The 24,556-nt window shown below is 40.4% G+C and overlaps 1 protein-coding gene across 1 annotated transcript in view; it reads left to right on the top strand.

Moving 5' to 3' along the window:
* Nucleotides 1-24,556, top strand: part of CFAP61 (cilia and flagella associated protein 61) — a 290,455-nt gene that overhangs the window by 206,294 nt on the left and 59,605 nt on the right. Inside the window, exons 22-24 of the mRNA XM_045980366.1 lie at nt 5,104-5,396; nt 20,622-20,949; nt 22,339-22,430. Coding sequence (XP_045836322.1) covers nt 5,104-5,396; nt 20,622-20,949; nt 22,339-22,430 — 713 coding nt within the window. The remainder of the gene's footprint in view (nt 1-5,103; nt 5,397-20,621; nt 20,950-22,338; nt 22,431-24,556) is intronic.

Below are 24,556 nucleotides of genomic sequence, written 5' to 3'. Positions count from 1 at the left end.
AATCATCCCATCCCATTTGCCATTTCAGAGCATGGCAGCCCATCATGGTACCTCTGTCACCTATCAGATCAAGTGCAAAAATGGGTTATTTTATATCCTTAGATTAACTGAGTTGTAGGGAAAACAGCGACCAGATTTTTTAGCATAAAACTGATAGGCAGTGGGGCGCCTGGGTGGCTCAGTGGATTAAGCCGCTGCCTTCGGCTCAGGTCATGATCTCAGGGTCCTGGGATCGAGTCCCACATCGGGCTCTCTGCTCAGCGGGGAGCCTGCTTCCCTCTCTCTCTCTGCCTGCCTCTTTGCCTACTTGTGATCTCTCTCTGTCAAAATAAATAAACAAAATCTTTAAAAAAAAAAAAAAACAAAACTGATAGGCAGGAAAATCCCAGCTTTCCCACTCTGTTTGCATCACTTATGCATAGAGAAGTCAGAAGAATGTATATGATATCCCAGTTATGTGAAGGAGGCCCCTGCAATGTGTTACCTCCTTTTAACCATTTGCGAAGGCTGCATGAGTTATAAAACACCTAAGTGGTAGAAATTCATCATTAAAGTAAATCTCTGGCTAACTGAAGTTATGTGACATTAAAAACCATCTCAGAGGGGCGCCTGGGTGGCTCAGTGGGTTAAAGCCTCTGCCTTCGGCTCGGGTCATGATCCCAAGGTCCTGAGATCAAGCCCCACATGGGGCTCTCTGCTCAGCAGGGAGCCTGCTTCCCCCTCTCTCTCTGCCTGCCTCTCTGCCTACTTGTGATTTCTGTCAAATAAATAAATTTTTAAAAATCTAAAAAAAAAAAAAGCATCTCATACATGTATATATATCATCAGTCCCACATAACCTGGGGCTGCTTAGCCCTCTGTCCAGTTATCAGGGTGTTTGGCACTAATGGAACCCCATTCACCCCATCTCATGTATTCTGGAAAAGCTGTCAGACCCAACGTCTCCCACAGGAAAAGCCCTTTTCTCTGCTACTATCCACGGCTCAGTTCACCCATCCTCTCCCCTCCCCTGGCAACCATTGTGTTTCGCCTACTTTAAAACTCTTTCCTCTTGTGTACCCAACAATCAAAGGAAGTCTGAATCTCCAAGGTTTTCTCGGTTCTTCTGTCTCTCCGCCCCCTCTTTTTTCTCTCTCCATTTCCTTTTTCCTCATTTTGCCTCTTTGATTCAGCTAAAACTTGACCCAACTGTCACAACATGTTACACAAGGGTTAACTTTCCCATAAAACATTTTTATTTCCTTGGGCTTAAGGGCGTACCAATATGGCAGAAGTATTATTTTATACTGCTGTGTTGTAGGCACACACAATTTTGGTTATGTTTAAGATTATGTAGGATTTGAGGAGTCTTACTCGAAACCTAATAATCAGATCTAACATTGTGAAGGGAAACCTGTTTCTGTCCTACAACTCTCAGGTATACAGCCTATCCTGTGGCTGGATGAAGTAGTGCCAACTTTATAGGTGAATACCAAGTAGAAATAAGTAGTGGGAAAATCTGGCCACAGGAAGGTTGTTCTGCAAAAAATATTTTAGAGGGCACAAAAGTAAGACCCAATTAACTTCTGATCAACAGTATGATAAACCTCAAACATTCTTCCATGTGCCTAGTCAGGAAACGGTTTGTCATACCCATGGTAGGTGACGTACTATTCAAGGCTCCAGGGGTAATATGGAAGGCAGGGCCAACTTGAGGTCACCTCACAGGTAGTCTTAGGCATGTAGACTGTTGTGAGTACAAGGAAGGAAAGGGAGAGACTACCATGGGCCCCCTGAGGCCTCACCCGGGTGGAGGCTGGACATCTGCCCAGATCGAGGCACTACCACAAGCTGTGGTAAGATCTTGACATGGGAGCATCAAAAGCACTACTTCTATCCCAACCATGCTAGAAAATTTCTTCTATAAATATATTTAATCATATTTTTACACCTAGGTGGATATTTGTCCTGAAATAAATCAATAATCAACATCTTTTTCTACTAGGTTATTCTGAGAGAGTCCCCAAAACATAAGACTTTTGCTTATCCTATGAATTATGTCCATGTTTCTATTTTTGCTGTTAGCTTGTCAAAAAATTATTTTCCAGGCATTTGAGTGAAGCCAATGTTATTGGTAACAGCTCTAAATATTATTGTTTTTTTGTGTGTTGGAGTACAGGTGACACACAATGTTACGTTAATTTAAGGTGCACAACATAGAGAGTCACAACTCTATAGCTTATGCTGTTGTTACTGATGAAGATGAAAGCAATAATGGATTGTGTACCAAATTGCCTGGCTTTGTGCCTGGTGTATAGGAGTCACAAGATAAATGCAAAATGGACTCTAAAAATTCTTGACTGAGTAAAAGTGAAAATGATGTAGAAAGAACTCACAACTGCACAAATATCATGAAAAGAATAATCCCCCCTGAGAGTGCCAACATTGAAATATTTTATTGTTCTAAGTAATCTCTATACCCACAATGTGGGGCTCGAACCCACAACCCTGAGAACAAGAGTCACACGCTCTACCGACTGAGCCAGCCAAGCACCCCCCAGAGTGCAAACATTTAAAAGGCAAGAGATGGAAGTGGCAGAGCTGACTTTGTCCCATTGGGTCTTGTTATATTTGTGAAGGGATGGGATTTGACCAGTGACAGGTTCTTATTTATGTTGTACAAGATTATATTAAAATGAGATTCTACTCTAGTGTGGGAAATGAGAGAAATATATGTAAACCATCTTATAAAATATGTTTGGATGAAAACTTTTAGATGGCATCACATAAGCATCTATCCAATGGCCAGGATGACTGGAGAGTTTGGACTACTGTTCAGCAAATAGCCACACAGCCCCCTCTCTTATGGGGCCAGAATGTGCTTCTCACTCCTTTGGCCATGTGCTTGATCTTCTGACTTGCTTTGCTTGGTGGAATGTTAGTGCACGTTCTACTGCACAGAGAGGCTTGAAAAGTGAGCAGTTGCTCTTGCCGTCCTGTCCCCCTGCCTTTCTCCATAAATAGAATGGGCCTCAGGTATCTCTTGGTCCAACGAGAATGAAACATGGTGCAGGCCTGACCTAATCACAGTGTGGAGTCTGATGAGTCGTCATCAGCGAGCGTGCCCATGTGCAAGCTGACCTACCACAGTAGGCCGATTGTTGTTCCACACCGAGTCTTGGGGTGGCTTGCGAGTCTTGGGGTGGCTTGTGATGCAGCATTATTGCAACTATTAGGATGACCAAAGGCTCCGAAGGAGGGGTGGATTTTGTTTCAAACTGAAGCCATTACACCTTCTTTCAAGATAGGCAAATCTATTCCGAAGTTAGAATACCTATCAATACTTCTAAAATTTTAAATTATTTAAAATATTAAACATCTAATTTAAATATGAGAGATGTTATAAGTTATGCTACCTTTCGAGGTGAAAAACAATGTCCTGTTCAGCTACCTGCTATCTGGGGGCAACCCCTGCGAGATAGTCCTGGCAACACTGCATTTGCCCTGGTTTCTGTAAGCCTCTCATGAAAAAGCCCATCTCGCAGTATGGTTACTAGAAACTAACATGAAAGACTGGAAAAATCTTCAACTCTGAATTGTGTGGGGGCCTAAACACTTAAATTTGTTTCCCTGAAAATGAATGTTGTTTTGACATGCATATTTTAAAAGGGCAGAAGACTTCAAGCCTTTGAGAGTTTCAGGTTCAAGTTTCGGCTTTCCTGGCAGGCTGATTCTTTGTTGTGCCAGACAGCTATGATGCATGTTTCACAGCAGGTGGAAGCCTCAGTAATTTAAGCAAAATGTTGACTCTTTCAGCCAAGGAAAATGCAGCCCACCAAGGAATGTTGCATTAGAGCCTCTGAATAGAGAGGGAATCATAGCCACAAAATTAGAGCCTCCTAGTGAAGGCAAGAAGAAAGGACCCCATCCCCCGCTTTGGAGCCTTCTTGCCATTCCATATTTGAGCAACAGGAAGTATGGGAGAACTTTCTAGATGCTGTTACCCTCAAAGAAGCAATCTGAAAGTTATTCCAGTTCCTTTTTTTCCCTAAGCAAATGAGTCAAGCAAGCCATTACACCTTTCAGTTTTAGATGGAAATAGATTTTTGTGTCATTTATTCAACCAAATTGAATAAATACACTTACCATTTATTTTGCCTTGTAGAATTTCTCTTAATATCATTTCATAAACAAGAGGCAAAAAAAGAGATTTTCAATGAATCTATCATTTTGTCATAAAATTGTTACATGTTGCCTGACAATTGAGTCTACAGCGGTTCCCTTGTAAAAAGTTAAAAATGTCAATTCAGTGTCAAAAATAGCATATAATTGGCATGTAATACATTTCATTCATTTGGTAGTTTGATCTTAAAACTGATGAAATTAGTAGAATAACATTTGTAATTATTTCTGTAATATTTTTCAGAATGTAACTAAGTAGTTTAGACTATTACCATCTAAATGCTCTTACACAGGGGAAATCTTTCAAGATTATGTTGTGATTTCATTCTTACTGACTGAAAGAATACCCTGCTGTCCCTTTTGCCAGGTCTTGACTCCTTAAATCTAAAATATCAGAATTTGAATCCTCATTAAATTATCCATTGAAATGCAGAATGTTCTAGTCTTTAGATCTTAAAAAAGGGGAAGATTTCCATGAAGTCAACCCAGTTTAACACTCAAATATTAAAATACCTGTGCCATCATGTCTATGACTATGTGTTTTTTTTTACATGTCCTTTTTATCATTTACGCAGAACTTGCAAATACCGCAAACTTCAGTAATTTTTTTCCTTAATAAGTGTATCAACTAGGTAACAAAGACCAGATAAAAGGTTTTATTCCAGATGGCTTCATTTAGCATAATTTCAACTTTCAAATTACAGGACCATAGATGAATGTCCTACTTCTGTGTTAAAAGTACTTGACTACTTTGTGGGATGTTTTGTGCCAATTCTTTACTAAATTATCTTGGTCACCGTTGCTAGGTTACACCGCTGGCTTCCCGCAGCTGAAAGGAGGAGAAGGTTATAGGGAACAATTCGGCATTATTAGCATTTGACTAAGAAGGTTGTTGGTTTTGTTGTTTCAACCGTATTTCTTAGCATTTTCCCCCTTCTCTAGGGAATGTCATTGTCTATGGGAATACAATTGACACTTACACGACAGTGGAGACGCTCTTAAACATCGGTGTGAGGGGCGCCTATATCCACCTGGTGCAGCCCCCGTCCACTTCCACCATGACCTGCTTCAACAACTACTCAGTGGAGAGCGCGGTGCAGGACGCGCTCAGAGCCGCGGGGGTGACCATTTACTGCGACGCGCTCCTGGCTCAGTGGAACGACGGCGGGTACCCAGACCCCATTCACAGCGCCTGCTTCACCACGCCCACCAAGCCTTTCAGACTTCCGTGCTCCGTAAGTAGGTCCCCGTGGACTTCACTCGCCACCCGCGGAGAGCCGGCACCTGTCCCGGATGTGGGGTCTGAGAGATGGCCCGCGGGGGATTTACAGGCACAGGTTTTGGCTTTTCTTTTCTAACGGTTCAGATGATCTCTTGCTGAGCGACAAGCCACCCCAAACTTAGCGGCATAAAACACCAGTCATTTATTATGATTCTTTCTCCGTGCTGGGGTTGGAGGGGGCCCAGCTGGGCAGTTCTCTCCTGAGGTCTCTAATGTGGCTGAAGTCAGATTGTGGGTGGAGACTGGAGTCATGTTCATCCCCGAGTCTGGCTTTTGATGCTAGATCAGCTTCAGCTGAGATTTTGTCCAGAATGCTTCATCTTGGCCAGGTGGCTTGGTTCTAAGAGCACGTGGGAGGGAGAAATTCTATTACCTGCCCATATCCAAGGGGAAGAGAATTAGACCCTGCCTCTTCATGGAGGGAGTGCCAAAGGTTTGAAGAGTGCTAAATGACCTTGACCAAGGACTCACCGTGTCTCAGGCACCATGCTGCTTGCTTACAGTATATTCTGTCACCTAGTCAAAACAGCCCTGTAAAGGAAAGCATCCCCATTTTATAGATGAGAATACTCTGACCCCAAGTCAGTGATATGTTGCGCTCCCAACCCAGTTCAGAAGCACCCCAAATTCTATGCTGCTATTAACTTTGTAAGACTCTGGAAACAGCAATAGGGTTTTCTCCCGCATGGAATAGAGACTTACAAGATCTCTCTCTCTCTCTTGCACTCTCTCTTATCCACCTATCATCTTTCCAGAGAAGAACTTTTCTCTCAGGTGTGTATTAGCCTGATTTACAACACGTCCTCAAATTTTACAACACATGTCCTCAGATTTGCCAGTCAGGAGGTTAGCAGAAGCCAGCAGAGGGGGAGAGAGGGATGGGGCCAGTCAATCTCATAGAGAAGCAGGAGACCCTTTACAAAAGGGCGGCTGAATTCAGTGTGAGTATGGGGCTGGGCTGTTGTCGGTTGTGGCAAAGAATGCTAGCCACACTTAGTGGGCAAACTGGTTGGGGGAAGTCATTGGGGGTTCATAACAATCCCTTACCTAAGTCACGTCTTCTGACTCAAGGCCCCACAGGTAAATGAAGGAGACCCTCATCTCCTGCCTGCCCCACAGTCTGTCTAGACAGGAGCTTCAAAGCAGACCACGAGCACAAAAGAAATTTCTCTGAAATCCCTCATTCTATCCTGATTCTATCCTGATAATCTATGGAGACTTTGCATTCTGCTCTTTCGTACATGTTTTTATTCATTCATTCCACAAGTATTCATTGAACACCTGCTAGATCTTAGGCTCTGTCCTAATTGTGAGAGTTAGAGCAGTCTAGCTAGCTGTCTCTAGCAGCCCCTGTGGGCCTTTACTAACCTATTTGGATCAAAATTGAAATCAGGGCAAAGACATTTTGCAGATACTCTCAGCTGCCTCAGATCTCACACACCTTCCTGCTTGCTGAAACTTCATCCTAAAGCAAACAGAGCCAGGGAAAGTTTCCCGCTTCCCCCACCGTGCTCTGCACCACAAGGAACAGCCTTGGCAGGTGACATTGCCCAGCCTGGTTGCTCATTGACCTTCATCTGTGTTTGGCCAACAGTAGGTACTGGCAGAAGGTTTCTAGCCCCCTACTGTCAGCTTTGAGTAGCATCTCTGTCAGGGCATTAGGAAACTTTTGATGGGGATGTATACATTCACTATCCTGACTGCGGTCACAGTGTTGTGGGTTTCCTTCTGTCCCCACCCCCCAAGAAAGATAGGGTCCTAAACCCCAGTACATGGGAACGTGACCTCATTGGAAATAGGATCATTATAGATGTTATCAACTAAAGAGGAGGTCATAGTGGATTGGAGATGGCCCTGAATCTCAGGACTGGTGCCCGTCTATGGAGAGAAAGGTTTGATTCAGAGGAGACTCTTGGGAAAGAGGCCATATGATGAAGTGATGGCAGCTGCAAGTCTTAGAGCAGCAAGCACCACTAGCCACCACCGGAAGCTAGGAAGACAAGCAAAGGGTCTTCCATGCTTCCCTCCTAGGAGGGAGCATGTTCATGACAACACCGTGACTTCAGACAGCTTGTCTCCAGAACTGTGACAGAGTAAATTTCCTTTGTTTTAAGCCACCCAGTGTACGATACTCTATTGCAGCAGGACTGGTAAACTAAAACAGATGGTGTCACAAGCATATGCACCTGCTAAAGCTAAAATTTTTACAACCGGAATCATACATTATGTGCTAGTTTGTATCCAGCTCCTGTCACTCAGCATAATGGTATTGAGATCCATCCATATTATTCCATGTAGCATTCATTTGTTCCTTTTCATTGCTAAGTAGCATTCCATTGCATGTCTGTATCACATTTGGTTTATTCATTCAGGTGCTATGCACATCCTTGTGCACATTTTTGTGTAGACAGTTTCACTTCTCTTAGCTATACATCCAAAGAATGGCTAGGTCATATGGTCAGTGAATGTTTGCCTTTTAAAGAAGCCACCATACTGTTTTCTAAAGTAGCTGTATCATTTCATATTTCTACCAGCAATGTATGAGAGTTTCAGTAGCTCTATATTCTTATTAGCACTTGCTTTTATCCGTCTTTCTAATTTTAGCCATTCTAGTGGGTATGATATGATGTATCATTGTGATTTTAATTTGTGATTTCCTAATGATTAGTGAGTTTGGGCATCTTCTCATGTGCTTATTGAGCATTGGTGTATATCTCCCTTTGCACAGTATCTGAGCTATTACAGGTGGGTTTGTAAAATTTTGTTTTCCAACTGTTGCTACTAGTATATGAAATACAGTAGATTTTGTATATAAACATTGTATTCTGAGACGTTTGCTAAATTCACTTATTCATTCTAGTAATTGCTTTCTAGATCCATAAATATACCATCTGCAAGTAGGAAATGGACTTCTTGCCTTTTGCCATATCTCAAAAGATAACTTTTAGGCACTCACCCCTTTATATGAGGGTATCTGTGTGGTTTTCTTTGGTGCCCTTTTATCTGACTAAGAAAGTAAACTTTCATTCTTAGTTTGCTCAGAAGATTTATCATGAATAGTTATTGAATTTTGTCAATTTTTTTCATGTCTATTAAAAAAGATCATATTCTTTTCTCCTTAGTGATGTTGATAGGGTGAAGTACATGGATTGAGTTTCAGAATGTTCAGCTAACGTTACATTTCTGTAATAAACCCTGGTCATTCATGATGTATTATCCTTCTTTATATTGAATTTGATTTTCTAATGTTTAAAGAACTTTTGAAACTATTTTACAACTATATTCATGAGATTCTTCATCTTTTTTCCCCCTAGTTTTGTGTAATTTTCCTTGGTTACTTTTCTGGTTTTGTGTAATATTCTTATAAGTTTTCATTATTTGGGCTATGCTGGCCTCATAAAATAATTTAGGCAATGTTTCCTCCTCCTTTGTTTTCTGAAAAAATTTGTGTATGACTGGTATTATTTCTTCCTCAAGTGTTTGATAGAATTAACCAGTGAAACCATCTGGGCCTGGAGCTTATGTTGTGGGAAGGTTTTTGATGAATTCAATTTCTCGTCAGCTCTAAGGCGACTCAGATTTTCTGCTTCTTCATATGTCAATTTTGGTATATTGTATTTTTCAAGAAATTTGTCCATTTCACTTAAATTGGTTAAGTATTGGCACTAAGTTGTTCATATACTCATATATTATCTATTTAAAGTCTAAAATTTGTACCATAGCCTGTGTTTCATTTCTGGTATTAGAGATTTGTGTTCAATCTCTCCCTGTCCAGCTGATGAGAGAGAAAAAAGAGAGACACAGAACTGTCTGAAGTTTTCTGTCTAGCTAGATGTTTGCTGATTTTATTGACCTTTTTCAAAGAACCAGCTTTCGAGTCTATTAATTTCCTCTTGTCTGTCAGTTTTCTCTTTTCATTGATTTCTGCTTTTAACAATTATTTCCTTCTGCTTGCTTTGGATTTACTTTGCCCTTTTCCTAGTTCCTTAAGGTAGAACCTTAAGCCATTATTTCTTTACACATTTAAAGCTAATTTCTTCTGTGTTAGCTATATCCCACAAGTTTTAATATTTTGAGTATTCATTATCATTTGGCTCAAAAAGTATTTTCTAATCTCCCTATGATTTCTTCTGTGACCCTTGGATTATCTAGAAGTGTGTGATTCTTAGATGTCATATTTTTGTTGATTTTTAATTGAATATCATTGTGGTCAGAGACATATTCTGTATGATTTTAATCCTTTATGATTTATTTAGACTTGTTTTATGTCCAAGCATATGGACTAACCTTGTGAACATATAAAGAATATATAGTTTGCCGTTGTTGGATATAGTGTGAATAACAATTTTTTAAGTTGAAATATGGTTGACACACAATGATACCGCATTTGTTTCAGGTGTACAACATAGTGATTCCACATATAAAAGTAACAATTAGTTCTGTGTGGTTGGTGGTGATGTTTGGATCTTCGTTATCTTTACTGATATTTATGGTCTAGTTCTATCGATTGCCAAGAGAGATATTAAAACCTCTTACTACTGTTGTGAGATTTTTCTACTTCTCCCTTCTGTTAATTTTTGCTCTTTGAGGCTCTGTTATTAAGAACATGAATATTTCTAATTGTCATATCTGCCTCTTAACTGTGCTTTTTATCATTATGAAATGTGCTCCTTTAACTCTGATAATATCCCTTATTTTTAAAAAATATTTTATTTTTTTATTTGACACAGAGAGAGAGACAGCAAGAGAGGGAACACAAGCAGAGGAAGCTGGAGAGGGAGAAACAGGAGTCCCGCCAAAAAGGAAGCCCAATGCAGGGTGCAATCCCAGGACCCTGGGTTCATGACCTGAGCTAAAGGCAGATACTTAACTGAGCCACCGAGGCACCCCAAATATCCCTTATTTTAAAGTTCACTTTATCTGCTATCTTTATTATATTTACTGTTTGCATGGTTTATTTTTTTCCATCTATTTACTTACCACATCCTTATATCTAAAGTGCCTCTCAAGGTATCATAAAGTAGATCTTGTTAACATTTTTATTGCTGCTGTAACAAGTTTGACAAAGCAGCATCCATTTGTTAGCTCATAGCTCTGCAGGTTGGAAGTCACAGTGTAACTAGTTTCTCTGCTCAGGGATTCTCAAGGCTGAAATCAAGGTGTCCGCCAGGCTGCGGCTCTATCTGGAGCTTGGATCTGTGGTTGAATTTGGTTGATTGCAGCTGAGGATGGGAGGTCCCTGTTTCTTTGCTGCTCAGGCAAGGTCCATTCTCCATTCTGAAAGGCCTTCCACGTTCCTTGCCACATGGCTTCTTCCACCTTCAAACCAGCAACAGAGAGTCTCTCTCTTGTCAAATCCCTCTCACACTTAAGATCTTCTTCAGGAAGAGCCTAGTGTCTATTAAAGGGCTCACCTGATTAGGTCAGACCCACAGAGCATATCTTAAAGTCAGCTAAGCCATAAAACACCCCCTAATCATGGGGGTGATCATCTTATCACAGTCCCAATTCATGCTCACACTCAAAGGGAGGGGTAGGAATCTTGGGGACCAGCTTAGAAATCTGCCTACCCCGTGCTTTTCTATTCTTTCTGCATTTTAATTGAAGTGTTTACACCACAAATATTTAATGTGATTATTTATGTGGTTAGATTTAGGTCTACCATTTTGGTATTGGTTTATTGTTTGTCTCCTTTGTTTTTTGTTATTCTATTCCCCTTTGCCTCCTTTTTAAAAATTAGACTATTTTTTAAGTGCTCTATTTCAGTTGGTCTCTGGTGTATATCTTATTTTTTAGCAGCTGCTCTATGGATTATAATATATATCAGTAATATTTTACATCTAGCTAGAGTTAATACTGTACCATTTCAGGTGTGCCTGGGTGGCTCAGTCCATTAACCATCTGTCTTCAGCTCAGGTCATGATCCTGAGGTCCTGGGATCGAGCTCTGTCCCTGGCCGCCTGCTCAATGGGAAGCCTGCTTCTTTCTCTCCTACTCCCCCTTTGTGTATTCCCTCTCTTGCTCTCTCTCTCTCTGTGTCAAAATAAATAAATAAATAAAAATATTGTGCCATTTCACATAAAATATAAAAACCTTGCAACCGTACTGGTCCCTTCTCCCCACTTTCTGGACAGCTTTTTCCGTTACATTTGACATGTATCTACACACGTTGAAAAACCAACAAAAGTATAAGTTTTGTTTTAAACAGTCATACATATTTTATTTTTTTTTCCATTTTATTTATTTTTTCAGCGTGACAGTATTCATTCTTTTTGCACAACACCCAGTGCTCCATGCAAAACATGCCCTCCCCATTACCCACCACCTGTTCCCCCAACTTCCCACCCTTGACCCTTCAAAACCCTCAGGTTGCCCCAACCTCCCACCCCTGACCCTTCAAAACCCTCAGGTTGTTTTTCAGAGTCCATAGTCTCTTATGGTTCGCCTCCCCTCCCCAATGTCCATAGCCTGCTCCCCCTCTCCCAATCCCACCTCCCCCCAGCAACCCCCAGTTTGTTTTGTGAGATTAAGAGTCATTTATGGTTTGTCTCCCTCCCAATCCCATCTTGTTTCATTTATTCTTCTCCTATCCCCCTACCCCCCCATGTTGCTTCTCCATGTCCTCATATCAGGGAGATCATATGATAGTTGTCTTTCTCCGATTGACTTATTTCACTAAGCATGATACGCTCTAGTTCCATCCACGTCGTTGCAAATGGCAAGATTTCATTTCTTTTGATGGCTGCATAGTATTTCATTGTGTATATATACCACCTCTTCTTTATCCATTCATCTGTTGATGGACATCTAGGTTCTTTCCATAGTCTGGCTATTGTAGACATTGCTGCTATAAACATTCGGGTACACGTGCCCCTTCGGATCACTACGTTTGTATCTTTAGGGTAAATACCCAGTAGTTCAATTGCTGGGTCATAGGGTAGTTCTATTTTCAACATTTTGAGGAACCTCCATGCTGTTTTCCAGAGTGGTTGCACCAGCTTGCATTCCCACCAACAGTGGAGGAGGGTTCCCCTTTCTCCACATCCTCGCCAGCATCTGTCATTTCCTGACTTGTTAATTTTAGCCATTCTGACTGGTGTGAGGTGATATCTCATTGTGGTTTTGATTTGTATTTCCCTGATGCCGAGTGATGTGGAGCACTTTTTCATGTGTCTGTTGGCCATCTGGATGTCTTCTTTGCAGAAATGTCTGTTCATGTCCTCTGCCCATTTCTTGATTGGATTGTTTGTTCTTTGGGTGTTGAGTTTGCTAAGTTCCTTATAGATTTTGGATACTAGCCCTTTATCTGATATGTCGTTTGCAAATATCTTCTCCCATTCTGTCAGTTGTCTTTTGGTTTTGTTAACTGTTTCCTTTGCTGTGCAAAAGCTTTTGATCTTGATGAAATCCCAATAGTTCATTTTTGCCCTTGCTTCCCTTGCCTTTGCCGTTGTTCCTAGGAAGATGTTGCTGCGGCTGAGGTCGAAGAGGTTGCTGCCTGCATTCTCCTCAAGGATTTTGATGGATTCCTTTCTCACATTGAGGTCCTTCATCCATTTGGAGTCTATTTTCGTGTGTGGTGTAAGGAAGTGGTCCAATTTCATTTTTCTGCATGTGGCTGTCCAATTTTCCCAGCACCATTTATTGAAGAGGCTGTCTTTTTTCCATTGGACATTCTTTCCTGCTTTGTCGAAGATGAGTTGGCCATAGAGTTGAGGGTCGATTTCTGGGCTCTCTATTCTGTTCCACTGATCTATGTGTCTGTTTTTGTGCCAGTACCATGCTGTCTTGTTGATGACAGCTTTGTAATAAAGCTTGAAGTCCGGAATTGTGATGCCACCAACTTTGGCTTTGTTCTTCAATATTCCTTTGGCTATTCGAGGTCTTTTCTGGTTCCATATAAATTTTAGGATTATTTGTTCCATTTCTTTGAAAAAAATGGATGGTATTTTGATAGGGATTGCATTAAATGTGTAGATTGCTTTAGGTAGCATAGACATTTTCACAATATTTATTCTTCCAATCCAGGAGCATGGAACATTTTTCCATTTTTTTGTGTCTTCCTCAATTTCTTTCATGAGTACTTTATAATTTTCTGTGTATAGATTCTTAGTCTCTTTGGTTAGGTTTATTCCTAGGTATCTTATAGTTTTGGGTACAATTGTAAATGGGATTGACTCCTTAATTTCTCTTTCTTCAGTCTTGTTGTTGGTGTACAGAAATGCAACTGATTTCTGTGCATTGATTTTATATCCTGACACTTGACTGAATTCCTGTACAAGTTCTAGCAGTTTTGGAGTGGAGTCTTTTGGGTTTTCCACATATAGTATCATATCATCTGCGAAGAGTGATAGTTTGACTTCTTCTTTACCAATTTGGATGCCTTTAATTTCTTTTTGTTGTCTGATTGCTGAGGCTAGGACTTCTAGTACTATGTTGAATAGCAGTGGTGATAATGGACATCCCTGCCGTGTTCCTGACCTTAACGGAAAAGCTTTCAGTTTTTCTCCATTGAGAATGATATTTGCGGTGGGTTTTTCATAGATGGCTTTGATAATATTGAGGTATGTGCCCTCTATCCCTACACTTTGAAGAGTTTTGATCAGGAAGGGATGCTGTACTTTGTCAAATGCTTTTCAGCATCTATTGAGAGTATCATATGGTTCTTGTTCTTTCTTTTATTAATGTGTTCTATCACATTGATTGATTTGCGGATGTTGAACCAACCCTGCAGCTCTGGAATAAATCCCACTTGATCGTGGTGAATAATCCTTTTAATGTACTGTTGAATCCTATTGGCTAGTATTTTGGCGAGAATTTTTGCATCTGTGTTCATCAAGGATATTGGTCTGTAGTTCTCTTTTTTGGTGGGATCCTTGTCTGGTTTTGGGATCAAGGTGATGCTGGCCTCATAAAATGAGTTTGGAAGTTTTCCTTCCATTTCTATTTTTTGGAACAGTTTCAGGAGAATAGGAATGAGTTCTTCTTTAAATGTTTGGTAGAATTCCCCTGGGAAGCCGTCTGGCCCTGGGCTTTTGTTTGTTTGGAGATTTTGGATGACTGTTTCAATCTCCTTACTGGTTATGGGCCTGTTCAGGTTTTCTATTTCTTCCTGGTTCAGTTGTGGTAGTTTATATGTCTCTAGGAATGCATCCATTTCTTCCAGATTGTCCAATTTGTTGGCGTAGAGTTGCTCATAGTATGTTCTTATAATTGTCTGTATTTCTTTGGTGTTAGTTGTGATCTCTCCTCTTTCATTCATGATTTTATTGATTTGGGTCCTTTCTCTTTTCTTTTTGATGAGTCTGGCCAGGGGTTTATCAATCCTATTGATTCTTTCAAAGAACCAGCTTCTAGTTTCATTGATTTTTTCTATTGTTTTTTTGGTTTCTATTTCATTGATTTCTGCTCTGATCTTTATGATTTCTCTTCTCCTGCTGGGTTTAGGGTTTCTTTCTTGGTCTTTCTCCAGCTCCTTTACACGTAGGGTTAGGTTGTGTACTTGAGACCTTTCTTGTTTCTTGAGAAAGGCTTGTACCGCTATATATTTTCCTCTCAGGACTGCCTTTGCTGTGTCCCACAGATTTTGAACTGTTGTGTTTTCATTATCATTTGTTTCCATGAATTTTTTCAATTCTTCTTTAATTTCCTGGTTAACCCATTCATTCTTTAGAAGGATGCTGTTTAGTCTCCATGTATTTGGGTTCTTTCCAGCTTTCGTCTTGTGATTGAGTTCTAGCTTCAGAGCATTGTGGTCTGAAAATATGCAGGGAATAATCCTAATCTTTTGATACCGGTTGAGACCTGATTTGTGACCCAGGATGTGATCTATTCTGGAGAAGGTTCCATGTGCACTAGAGAAGAATGTGTATTCTGTTGCTTTGGGATGAAATGTTCTGAATATATCTGTGATGTCCATCTGGTCCAGTGTGTCATTTAAGGCCTTTATTTCCTTGTTGATCTTTTGCTTGGATGATCTGTCCATTTCAGTGAGGGGAGTGTTCAAGTCCCCTACTATTATTGTATTATTATTGATGTGTTTCTTTGATTTTGTTATTAATTGGTTGATATAGTTGGCTGCTCCCACGTTAGGGGCATAGATATTTAAAATTGTTAGATCTTCTTGTTGGACAGACCCTTTGAGTAGGATATAGTGTCCTTCCTCATCTCTTATTATAGTCTTTGGCTTAAAATCTAATTGATCTGATATAAGGATTGCCACCCCAGCTTTCTTCTGATGCCCTTTAGCATGGTAAATTGTTTTCCACCCCCTCACTTTAAATCTGGAGGTGTCTTCGCGTCTAAAATGAGTTTCTTGTAGGCAACATACTGATGGGTTTTGTTTTTTTATCCGTTCTGATACCCTGTGTCTTTTGATTGGGGCATTTAGCCCATTAACATTCAGGGTAACTATTGAGAGATATGAATTTAGTGCCATTATTAGCCTGTAAGGTGACTGTTACTGTATATTGTCTCTGTACCTTTCTGATCTACTACTTTTAGGCTCTCTCTTTGCTTAGAGGACCCCTTTCAATATTTCCTGTAGAGCTGGTTTGGTGTTTGCAAATTCTTTCAGTTTTTGTTTGTCCTGGAAGCTTTTGATCTCTCCTTCTATTTTCAATGATAGCCTAGCTTGATAGAGTATTCTTGGCTGCATGTTTTTCTCGTTTAGTGCTCTGAATATATCATGCCAGCTCTTTCTGGCCTGCCAGGTCTCTGTGGATAAGTCTGCCGCCAATCTAATATTTTTACCATTGTATGTTACAGACTTCTTTTCTCAGGCTGCTTTCAGGATTTTCTCTTTGTCACTAAGACTTGTCAATTTTACTATTAGGTGACGGGGTGTGGACCTATTCTTGTTGACTTTGAGGGGGGTTCTCTGCATCTCCTGGATTTTGATGCTTGTTCCTTTTGCCATATTAGGGAAATTCTCTCCAATGATTCTCTCCAATAGACCTTCTGCTCCCCTCTCTGTTTCTTCTTCTTCTGGAATCCCAATTATTCTAATGTTGTTTCGTCTTATGGTGTCACTTATCTCTCGAATTCTCCCCTCATGGTCCAGTAGCTGTTTGTCCCTCTTTTGCTCGGCTTCCTTATTCTCTGTCATTTGGTCTTCTATATCACTAATTCTTTCTTCTGCCTCATTTATCCTAGCAGTGAGAGCCTCCATTTTTGATTGCACCTCATTAATAGCTTTTTTTATTTCAACTTGGTTAGATTTTAGTTCTTTAATTTCTCCAGAAAGGGCTTTAATATCTCCGGAGAGGGTTTCTCTAATATCTTCCATGCCTTTTTTGAGCCCGGGTAGAATGTTCAGAATCGTCATTCTGAACTCTTGATCTGACATATTACCAATGTCTGTGTTGATTAGGTCCCTAGCCTTCGGTACTGTCTCTTGTTCTTTTGTTTGTGGTGATTTTTTCCGCCTTGTCATTTTGTCCAGATAAGAGGATATGAAGGAGCAAATAAACTACTAAAAGGGTGGCAAAGACCCTGGAAAAATGCGCTGTAACCAAATCAGAAGAGACCCCAAATTGTGGGGGGGAGAAAGGGGATAAAAAACAGGTTCTTTCAGAAAGTGGTTGATTTTCTGTTTCTAGAGTTGCTGTTCTTCTTCTCTTTGCTCTCCCGTTGGATTTGTAGGTGTTTGCAATGTTTAGATAAGCTATCGAGCTGATCTCCTGTTACCTGATGTAGTCTCAGGCTGCTACTTCTCCGCCATCTTGACTCCTCCCCCAGTCATACATATTTTAAAGAACCTAAGAACAACAGACTTTTATGCTTAACCAGATATTTTCCAATTTTATTGTTCTGTCTTCATTTCTGAAGATCCAGATTTCCAACCAATATAATTTCCTTTTACCCTGAATGCCTTCTAGAGCACATACAATTGCAAGTCGTCTGGCACTGGATTCTCTAGCTTTCCTCTTTCTGAAAATGTCTTTATTTTGCCTTTGTCTTTGAAGGATATTTCCACTACATATAGAATCATGGCCTGAGAGGGTTTTTTTTTCTTCCTTTCAGCATTTCGAAGATGTTTTTTCCATCGTCTTCTGACATAGAAAATTTTGATTTAAGAAATCTGTCATCATTCAAACCATTGTTTCCCTGTATTTAATGTATCATTTCCCCCTGAATGCTTTCAGAATTTTCTCTTTATCTTCAGTTTCCAGCAGCTTGATGCTGTGGGGGTTCTGTGTTTATTTTGTTTCAAAGCATGGTTTTTCTTGAATTTATCTTGTTTGGAGTTCGTTCACTGAGCTTCTTGAATCCATGCACTTACAACTTTTGCTAAATTTCAGCAAGGTCTTGGCCATTATTTCTTGCTTCATTCTTCTTTCCTCTCCTTCTCGAGAGTCCCCTTCTGGAACTCTAATAACATCTGTTAGACTTTTTCTTATTGTTGCATGAGTCCTTAAGGCCCTATTCATTTGTTTTAATCTCTATGTATCTTCTCTCTCTATTCTTCACATTGAGTAATTTCTATTGACGTAACTTCAAGTTCACTGAATCTTCTACTATCTTTATTCTTCTACTGGCATATAAAGTGACTATAGTCCATCCTCTTTCCACCAAAATGAGGAAAATTATCCTTCTTCTGATCATTGTTCCAAGTGTCTACTGCCCTACACCATCTATCTCCTTTTAAATGCTCATTGAAATCTTTGGGTAGTAGTTTTTGTACTTTGACCAGAGTTTAATAGTTATATCAGTTAGAGGATTAGTCTGAGAGGATTACATCATTATACCAGAAACAGAACTCTTGAGCTGGTATTTTGGACTCACATCAATACCTTGCTTCCTTCTACCCAGTGGTAATGCCTCCTGGGTACTCCCCAGACGCTCCAGCCTCCAGCCGGCTGTCTCCTTTTTCTATACAGCATTCATTACAGTCTGAAATCCTTGTCAAGGTGGTGACTTTGTTGGTGTCCATCTCTTCAATACATTATAAACTCTGTGTTTATCCTTTTCACCAAGATATTCTTGGGGCCTAACATGGGAAGTTTGTGTAAATGCATAATGTATGAGGTTTATCAGATCACTGACTCCTGATCTGCTAACTAGGGAGTTTTGTTCTCCCTACTCAGAATTATAAATACAAGTACCCTTAAATATTCATTCAGAACAACATCAGTGTGGCCAGATATTTCTACTTCATATTTTTATCCAGTAGTATAATGTTAAGATGATATTAAAGGAGTGCATGATTTGCACTGAGAGGTTTGTAACTTAGAACACGTGTTCCCTCGAACTGTGTTAGATTTGCTTATTCAGTTTTTAGTCTGGTTCACAAACTCCTATGAAATTCCCAGTGTGACACTTTGTGAATGCTTACACCAAAACAATATAATACAATTGCAGTACCAATAATCTTCAAAATCTGGGTAAATAAGAGATAATATATTTAACATGCAATTTAATTAAAAGTGGGTTTAATCAGGAAAAAACTGGGTAGGTAGAAGAATGTTTGTGGGGATACTGAAGGGGGCGCCTGAGTATTTTCAGGGGCGCAAGAGGTTGATGGTACTCTTTTTCATGGATAATTTCAATTCAAATCAAATGGCTTTCCATATTTTTGTACGAATAGGAGATCTATTTTTATAATGATGGGAACAAAGTGGAAGAGAGAAAAAAGAGGAGTTGAGAGACAGAAAGATCCAGAGTCAGAGAAAACCTTGGAAAGATGTATTTTCCTGTGGTCACTGAGTAAGTGTTATAAAACAGGACAAGTTCTAAAGAGACTTGAGGAAGCTGCCTAGGATGTAACTGGGATAGGGTTAGATAGCGGAAGGAATAGAAACAGGGAAAGGGGCAATGGCCCTAGGAGCTCCCTGAGGGAGAACAAAGGACATCAGAGAGATGATGGATCCGAGTCTGATGTTGTCCAAGAGAACCGATAGAAATGGTCTATATCTGTGCTGTCCAGTATGGCAGCCACTAGCCACCTATAGCTTTGGGCATTTGAAAGAGGTACTACAACTGAGGATCAGGATTTTAAATTTTGTTTAATTTTAATTAATTTAGATTTAAATGTATATAGTCACACATGACCTGTGGCTGCTGCAGGATCATTCATCATTCATGCACCATTCATGGGCATAGAGAAAGGATATGGGAGAAATATCTCTGGCCCAAGACAGCCAATGTCTGTGCGTAATAGGTGAGTGAGGTGCATAAACAGGCATGTGAAGGAAGCAGGGAGCATGATGTCTGTCAGGAAGGGTGAGGACCCATGTCATATGTTCATTTTTTAGCAGACTTTTAATAAGGTGGCAAACTATATTTAGGTAAAGATAAAAATGACTGAACTATTTCAATGACAAGTGAAGACTTAAAAACATCTAACTTGGACTACCTTAATGACTTTCAGCATCACTATGATATCCAGCTAAGCACAAGATAGCATTGAAATTTGGGCAGAAAATCGAGGGGGCATACAGGTCACTTCTAAGGACTTCTTACAGGTCACTTCTAAGATCACTTCTATGGCACAGTGCCTTTCATAGGGTAGGCATACTATAAATATTTACTGCATGACTATCTCCATGCCAGGGCAAGGCAGGAGACCAGACTTGGTAGATACTGAGGCTGATGAGGCTCTCATCCTCTCAGGACCATTCTTCAAGGGTGGGCTTTCTGGGCTTAAAAAGGCAGGAATGAGGCACTCTGAAGACTCAAGACTGAATGAGGTGACCCCAGGAGGGAACCCAGAGAGACTTAAGTGTCAGAAATAGGAAAAGGAACATGGAAGTCTAAGATAGAGCTATTAAAAATGTAGGCAAATGAGGGGAAAGTAGTGTCTCTATGGATGTCAACTTCCTAATAGGGGAAAAAATTACTTTTCTGAGATATACTCCATCTCCTGGCATTCTTCTCTTCACTGTATGTCTAAATTGAGTGGTTACCAAAAAGAGTGATATTAGGTATCTTAATTTGTTCTTCATACCAAAGACAGGCTCTTGCCCTTTGTCTATCTCTCCATCTCTCTCTCCATACACACACACACACACACACACACACACCATACTATTATGACATTTTAGTAGATTAATTGTTGTTGCTGGTTTGGTTTGTTTTTTTGTATGCCCCCAATAATAAGGGCTCTGCAGACCATTCACATTCTTGAGAGTGAATGAAGGGTGATAACTGAGTAATAACATGAGTTTTGGCTTTGTAGATATTCTTCAGCTTCTGTGAGAAGAATGTGGATTATGAAACATTTAAAGCACTCAATGATGCATGTCTTGTCTATGACGGCCGACTTGTGATTGATACCAACTTCCACACCAATGACATAGCCATCAGAGCTGCTGGCTCCCTCACCAAATTCTCCAATAAATATTACTCAAATGAGTGGACTCATAGCAACTTCAGTTCCAAAGAAATTGGCTTCCAGCTGGCAGCAGCTATGCTCACTCTCTTTGACCCAACCCTTGAACCTGTGACTGAGCCACCAGCTGATCTTGACCGACTCATCCCCATGTACAAGGGAGCCAAGATCCAAGGTGTGTAGTAGGCCACCTTCTTCCCTCTGATGAAGCCACCCATTGGATCTGGATCAGCGCTTAGGGCAGCCCTCCATGTTTTTCTTAGGCTTCGTTTCTCTTAGGCTTCTCTTAGGCTTCTCAGTGGGTTTGCACAGAGACAGAGGAGGGCTCAGTCTAATTTTTAAACATTTATTAATGACCTGGCACTTTATTGTGGTCCTTTGTATTTTGAGCATGTAGTATGGATCACACCATAACTGTGGTACCCATTTTACAGATACATAAAGAGAGACTGGGAACAATCAGTAACTTGCCCAAAGGTTACTCACAACTGGTTGGTGGGGCAATGCCCTGACATCTTGCCAAATTTTTGTTCCCACTATAAGCTCAGAGATAAGGAGACCATTCCAAGAACCCTGGGCCTTGGCCTTTTATCTATATGAATAAACTAAACAACTCACAACTGTAAAAACAGTCCACTTCCATCCCCTAAGCCATATTGACCCCTAAGGATCAATGAGTAATACATATATGAGTAATACAGGATTTCTTTGTGTTTGGCTGATGAGAAATATCACTGAAAGTAGTGTCTTTGAACATTGTGGACCTTCCACCACAAAATACTATTTACAAAACTCTAAGTTCATTTCCAGAAGGTTGATGGACCAACCTCAGAAGCCATCCATGGACCCCCTAGGGTATCCATTGACCCTACTGCAGTAAACAGAACATGAGATAAAGAGACACAAGCCATATATACCAGTCCTTGTCATTTTCTACCTAACTAAATGAATTCTGACAGATCCTCCTCTGTGTCTCATTTTGGATTGCGAACTTAGGAAAGGTGGTAGCTATGGGGGTAAAAAAAAAGGGATGGGTGTGAAAGACCAGAGTTAGATCAAGCTCATACTATGGGACAAGCTAGAAATAATAAGAATTTCAAAATGATAATTTTCTAAAGTATTGAATAAGAAATTTGTTGATTTTTTAAATAGCATTCACTTTAATATTTTGGTTATATAATGAAAGAGTAAGAGGGAATGGGAATATCACTGCAACATTTAAGGTCTCTGTATGTCTTGGTCTGTCTTGGGCAGGCATAGATTAGTTCTCCAGGGGTTATGGGAAATCACAGGACACACAAGATTAGTTTGGCACATCTTCCTGGGGCATTTCTGGCTATATTATGGGGTATAATGACACATTCACATTGATTTTGTTAAATAACATCAATCTCAGGGAGTTTCTTGCTAATACTATACTTTAGGGGGATAGTTTGAGTAACATACACCATGGTAGGCATCTCAGTTTATCCTATGTCCTATGTGCTATATACAGATAAATAAACTCTGTTACCACTTCATTAACAACTAAATTAAAATCTGGAAAACTTGCCATTTCCTATAGGAGGCATTCTTCCTGGGTCTTACCATTATCTGCATATTGCCAAACCTGCCATTCCAACTCCCTTAGAGGTACAAATGGCCCAGCCTGATTTTGTAAGTATTACCCCTGAATTTCATTTTACTTTCAAATATAATACTTTGTTTACATGGTGATGAAATTCTCTATTCAGAGTCTTTAGCATAATGTACTAGTTCATCAGAAAAACCACTGTGGTAGCCAGCTCCCAAGATGGTCCCATGATTCTGGCCCGTGTGTGGTCCCCTCACACACGAAATAGGGCTGACACGAAATAAGGCTGACCCACAGGATATTGGAGAAATGACAGTGTGTGACTTCCAAGGCTAAGTCATGAGAGATATTACAGCTCTAACTTGCACCCTCCTGGATCACTTACTGCCATGTTGTAAGGTCACCCAGCCCATCCATTGAAGAGGCCAATGTGATAAGGAATTAAGGATTCCTGACCAGCCATTAGCAACTTGTCAGTCATGTGAGGGAGCTGCCTTGGACGTGGATTCTCCAGCCCCAGTCAAGGCTTCAGATGATGTGGCCCCAGCAGACATCTTGACTATAAACTTAGGGGAGACCTTGAACTAGAGTCCTCCCAGCTAAACCGCTCCTAATTTCTGACTTCCAAACATTGAGGTAATAGTTTATCATTGTTTTAAGATAATGTGTGTTTTTTTTAAGATTTTATTTATTTTTTGACAGAGAGAGATCACAAGCAGGCAGAGAGGCAGGCAGAGAGGAGGGGGAAGCAGGCTCCCTGCTGAGCAGAGAGGCTGATGTGGGACTCGATCCCAGGACCCTGAGATCATGACCTGAGCTGAAGGCAGCGGCTTAACTCACTGAGCCACCCAGGCGCCCAAGATAGTGTTTTCTAAAAAGACCGTTTTTTAGAGCAGCTTTAGGTTCACAGCAAAATTGAGAAGAAAGTACCAAGATTTCCCATGTACCTCCATCTCCATTTACACAGAACCTCTTTGGTGATCAGCACCCCCACGAGAGTGGCTACACTCTGGATGTGGTTACACAATGGATGAAACTTAAATCAACACCTCACTGTCACCCAAAGTCCACAGTTTACTTCAGAGTTCACTCTTGGTGTTAAACATTCTGTGGGTTTGGGCAAATGTATAATGATGTGTCCACCATTACAGTGTCATACAGGGCAGTTCTGTGGCTCTAAAATTCCTATTTCTCTGCCTGTTTCATTTACCCCTCCACACAACCCCCCACAACCACTGATCTTTTCACAGTCTCCATAATTTTGCCTTTTCCAGAATGTCAGATAGTTGGAATCATACAGTATGATTTCAGATTGCTCCTTTCACTTAGGAATGTGCCTTGGTTTCCTCCATGTTTTTTTTATGGCTTGAGAGGGAATTTCTTTTTAGTGCTGAATAATATCCCATTGTCTGGATGGAACACAAATTATTTATCCATTCACCTGCAGAAGGACAGTAAGTCCCTAACTTTTGAGGTAATCTGTGATGCACCAATAGATAACTAAACAACTTTGTGGCATTGTACAAATACATTGTTCAGAGTCTGGGATGTCTATCCAGAACTCATTGTTCTCCCTCCCTGCCTGAATTACCCCAGAAGGGCCATCCAGGAAAAGCAGAAGATATGGGGTAGGATCCCCCCTGGGTTCAAGGTAACTAGAAAGGACACAGTGTGGTTGGTCAGTAGGCAACCTCCTCAGATTTGATCCTCTGGCAGACAGTACCAAACTGGTGTTTGTCATGTTTGCTTTTTTGTCAGTGAGGCAGACACTATAAGTTGCCTATATTCTTATCCTGAATATTTTTAAGAGTTGACAAGCTGACCAATGTAAAAGAAACACATTTCCCAGATTTCCTTGAGATAGTGTTAGCCCTGTGGCAGGTTTTGGCCAATGAGATGTAAGTAGAAGCTGTTGGAAAGTTCCTTCAAGGGAGGCAGACTCAAAATGGCACAGGCTATTTGCCTCTCACCTAGAAAGGAAATCAGAGTCCCCACTCTTCTGTGTATTTCCTCTGGACATAGAACAAGTTACTAGCTTCTTTGTATTTCTGGTCCTATCAGGGATCACATGTAATGTAACAGTGCCTTTAAGGAACAAAACGGGTCACTAGTCCATGGTGGATGTTGTTGTCAATTATAGGTCCAGATAAATAATGAAATGTAGTTCTTGTAGGGGAAGGAAAGAAGCTATGTATTTTAAACTTATTTC

Source organism: Meles meles, chromosome 16, assembly GCF_922984935.1.
Source record: "Meles meles chromosome 16, mMelMel3.1 paternal haplotype, whole genome shotgun sequence".
Lineage (NCBI taxonomy): Eukaryota > Metazoa > Chordata > Mammalia > Carnivora > Mustelidae > Meles > Meles meles.
This window is presented reverse-complemented; position numbering and strand designations above follow the sequence as displayed.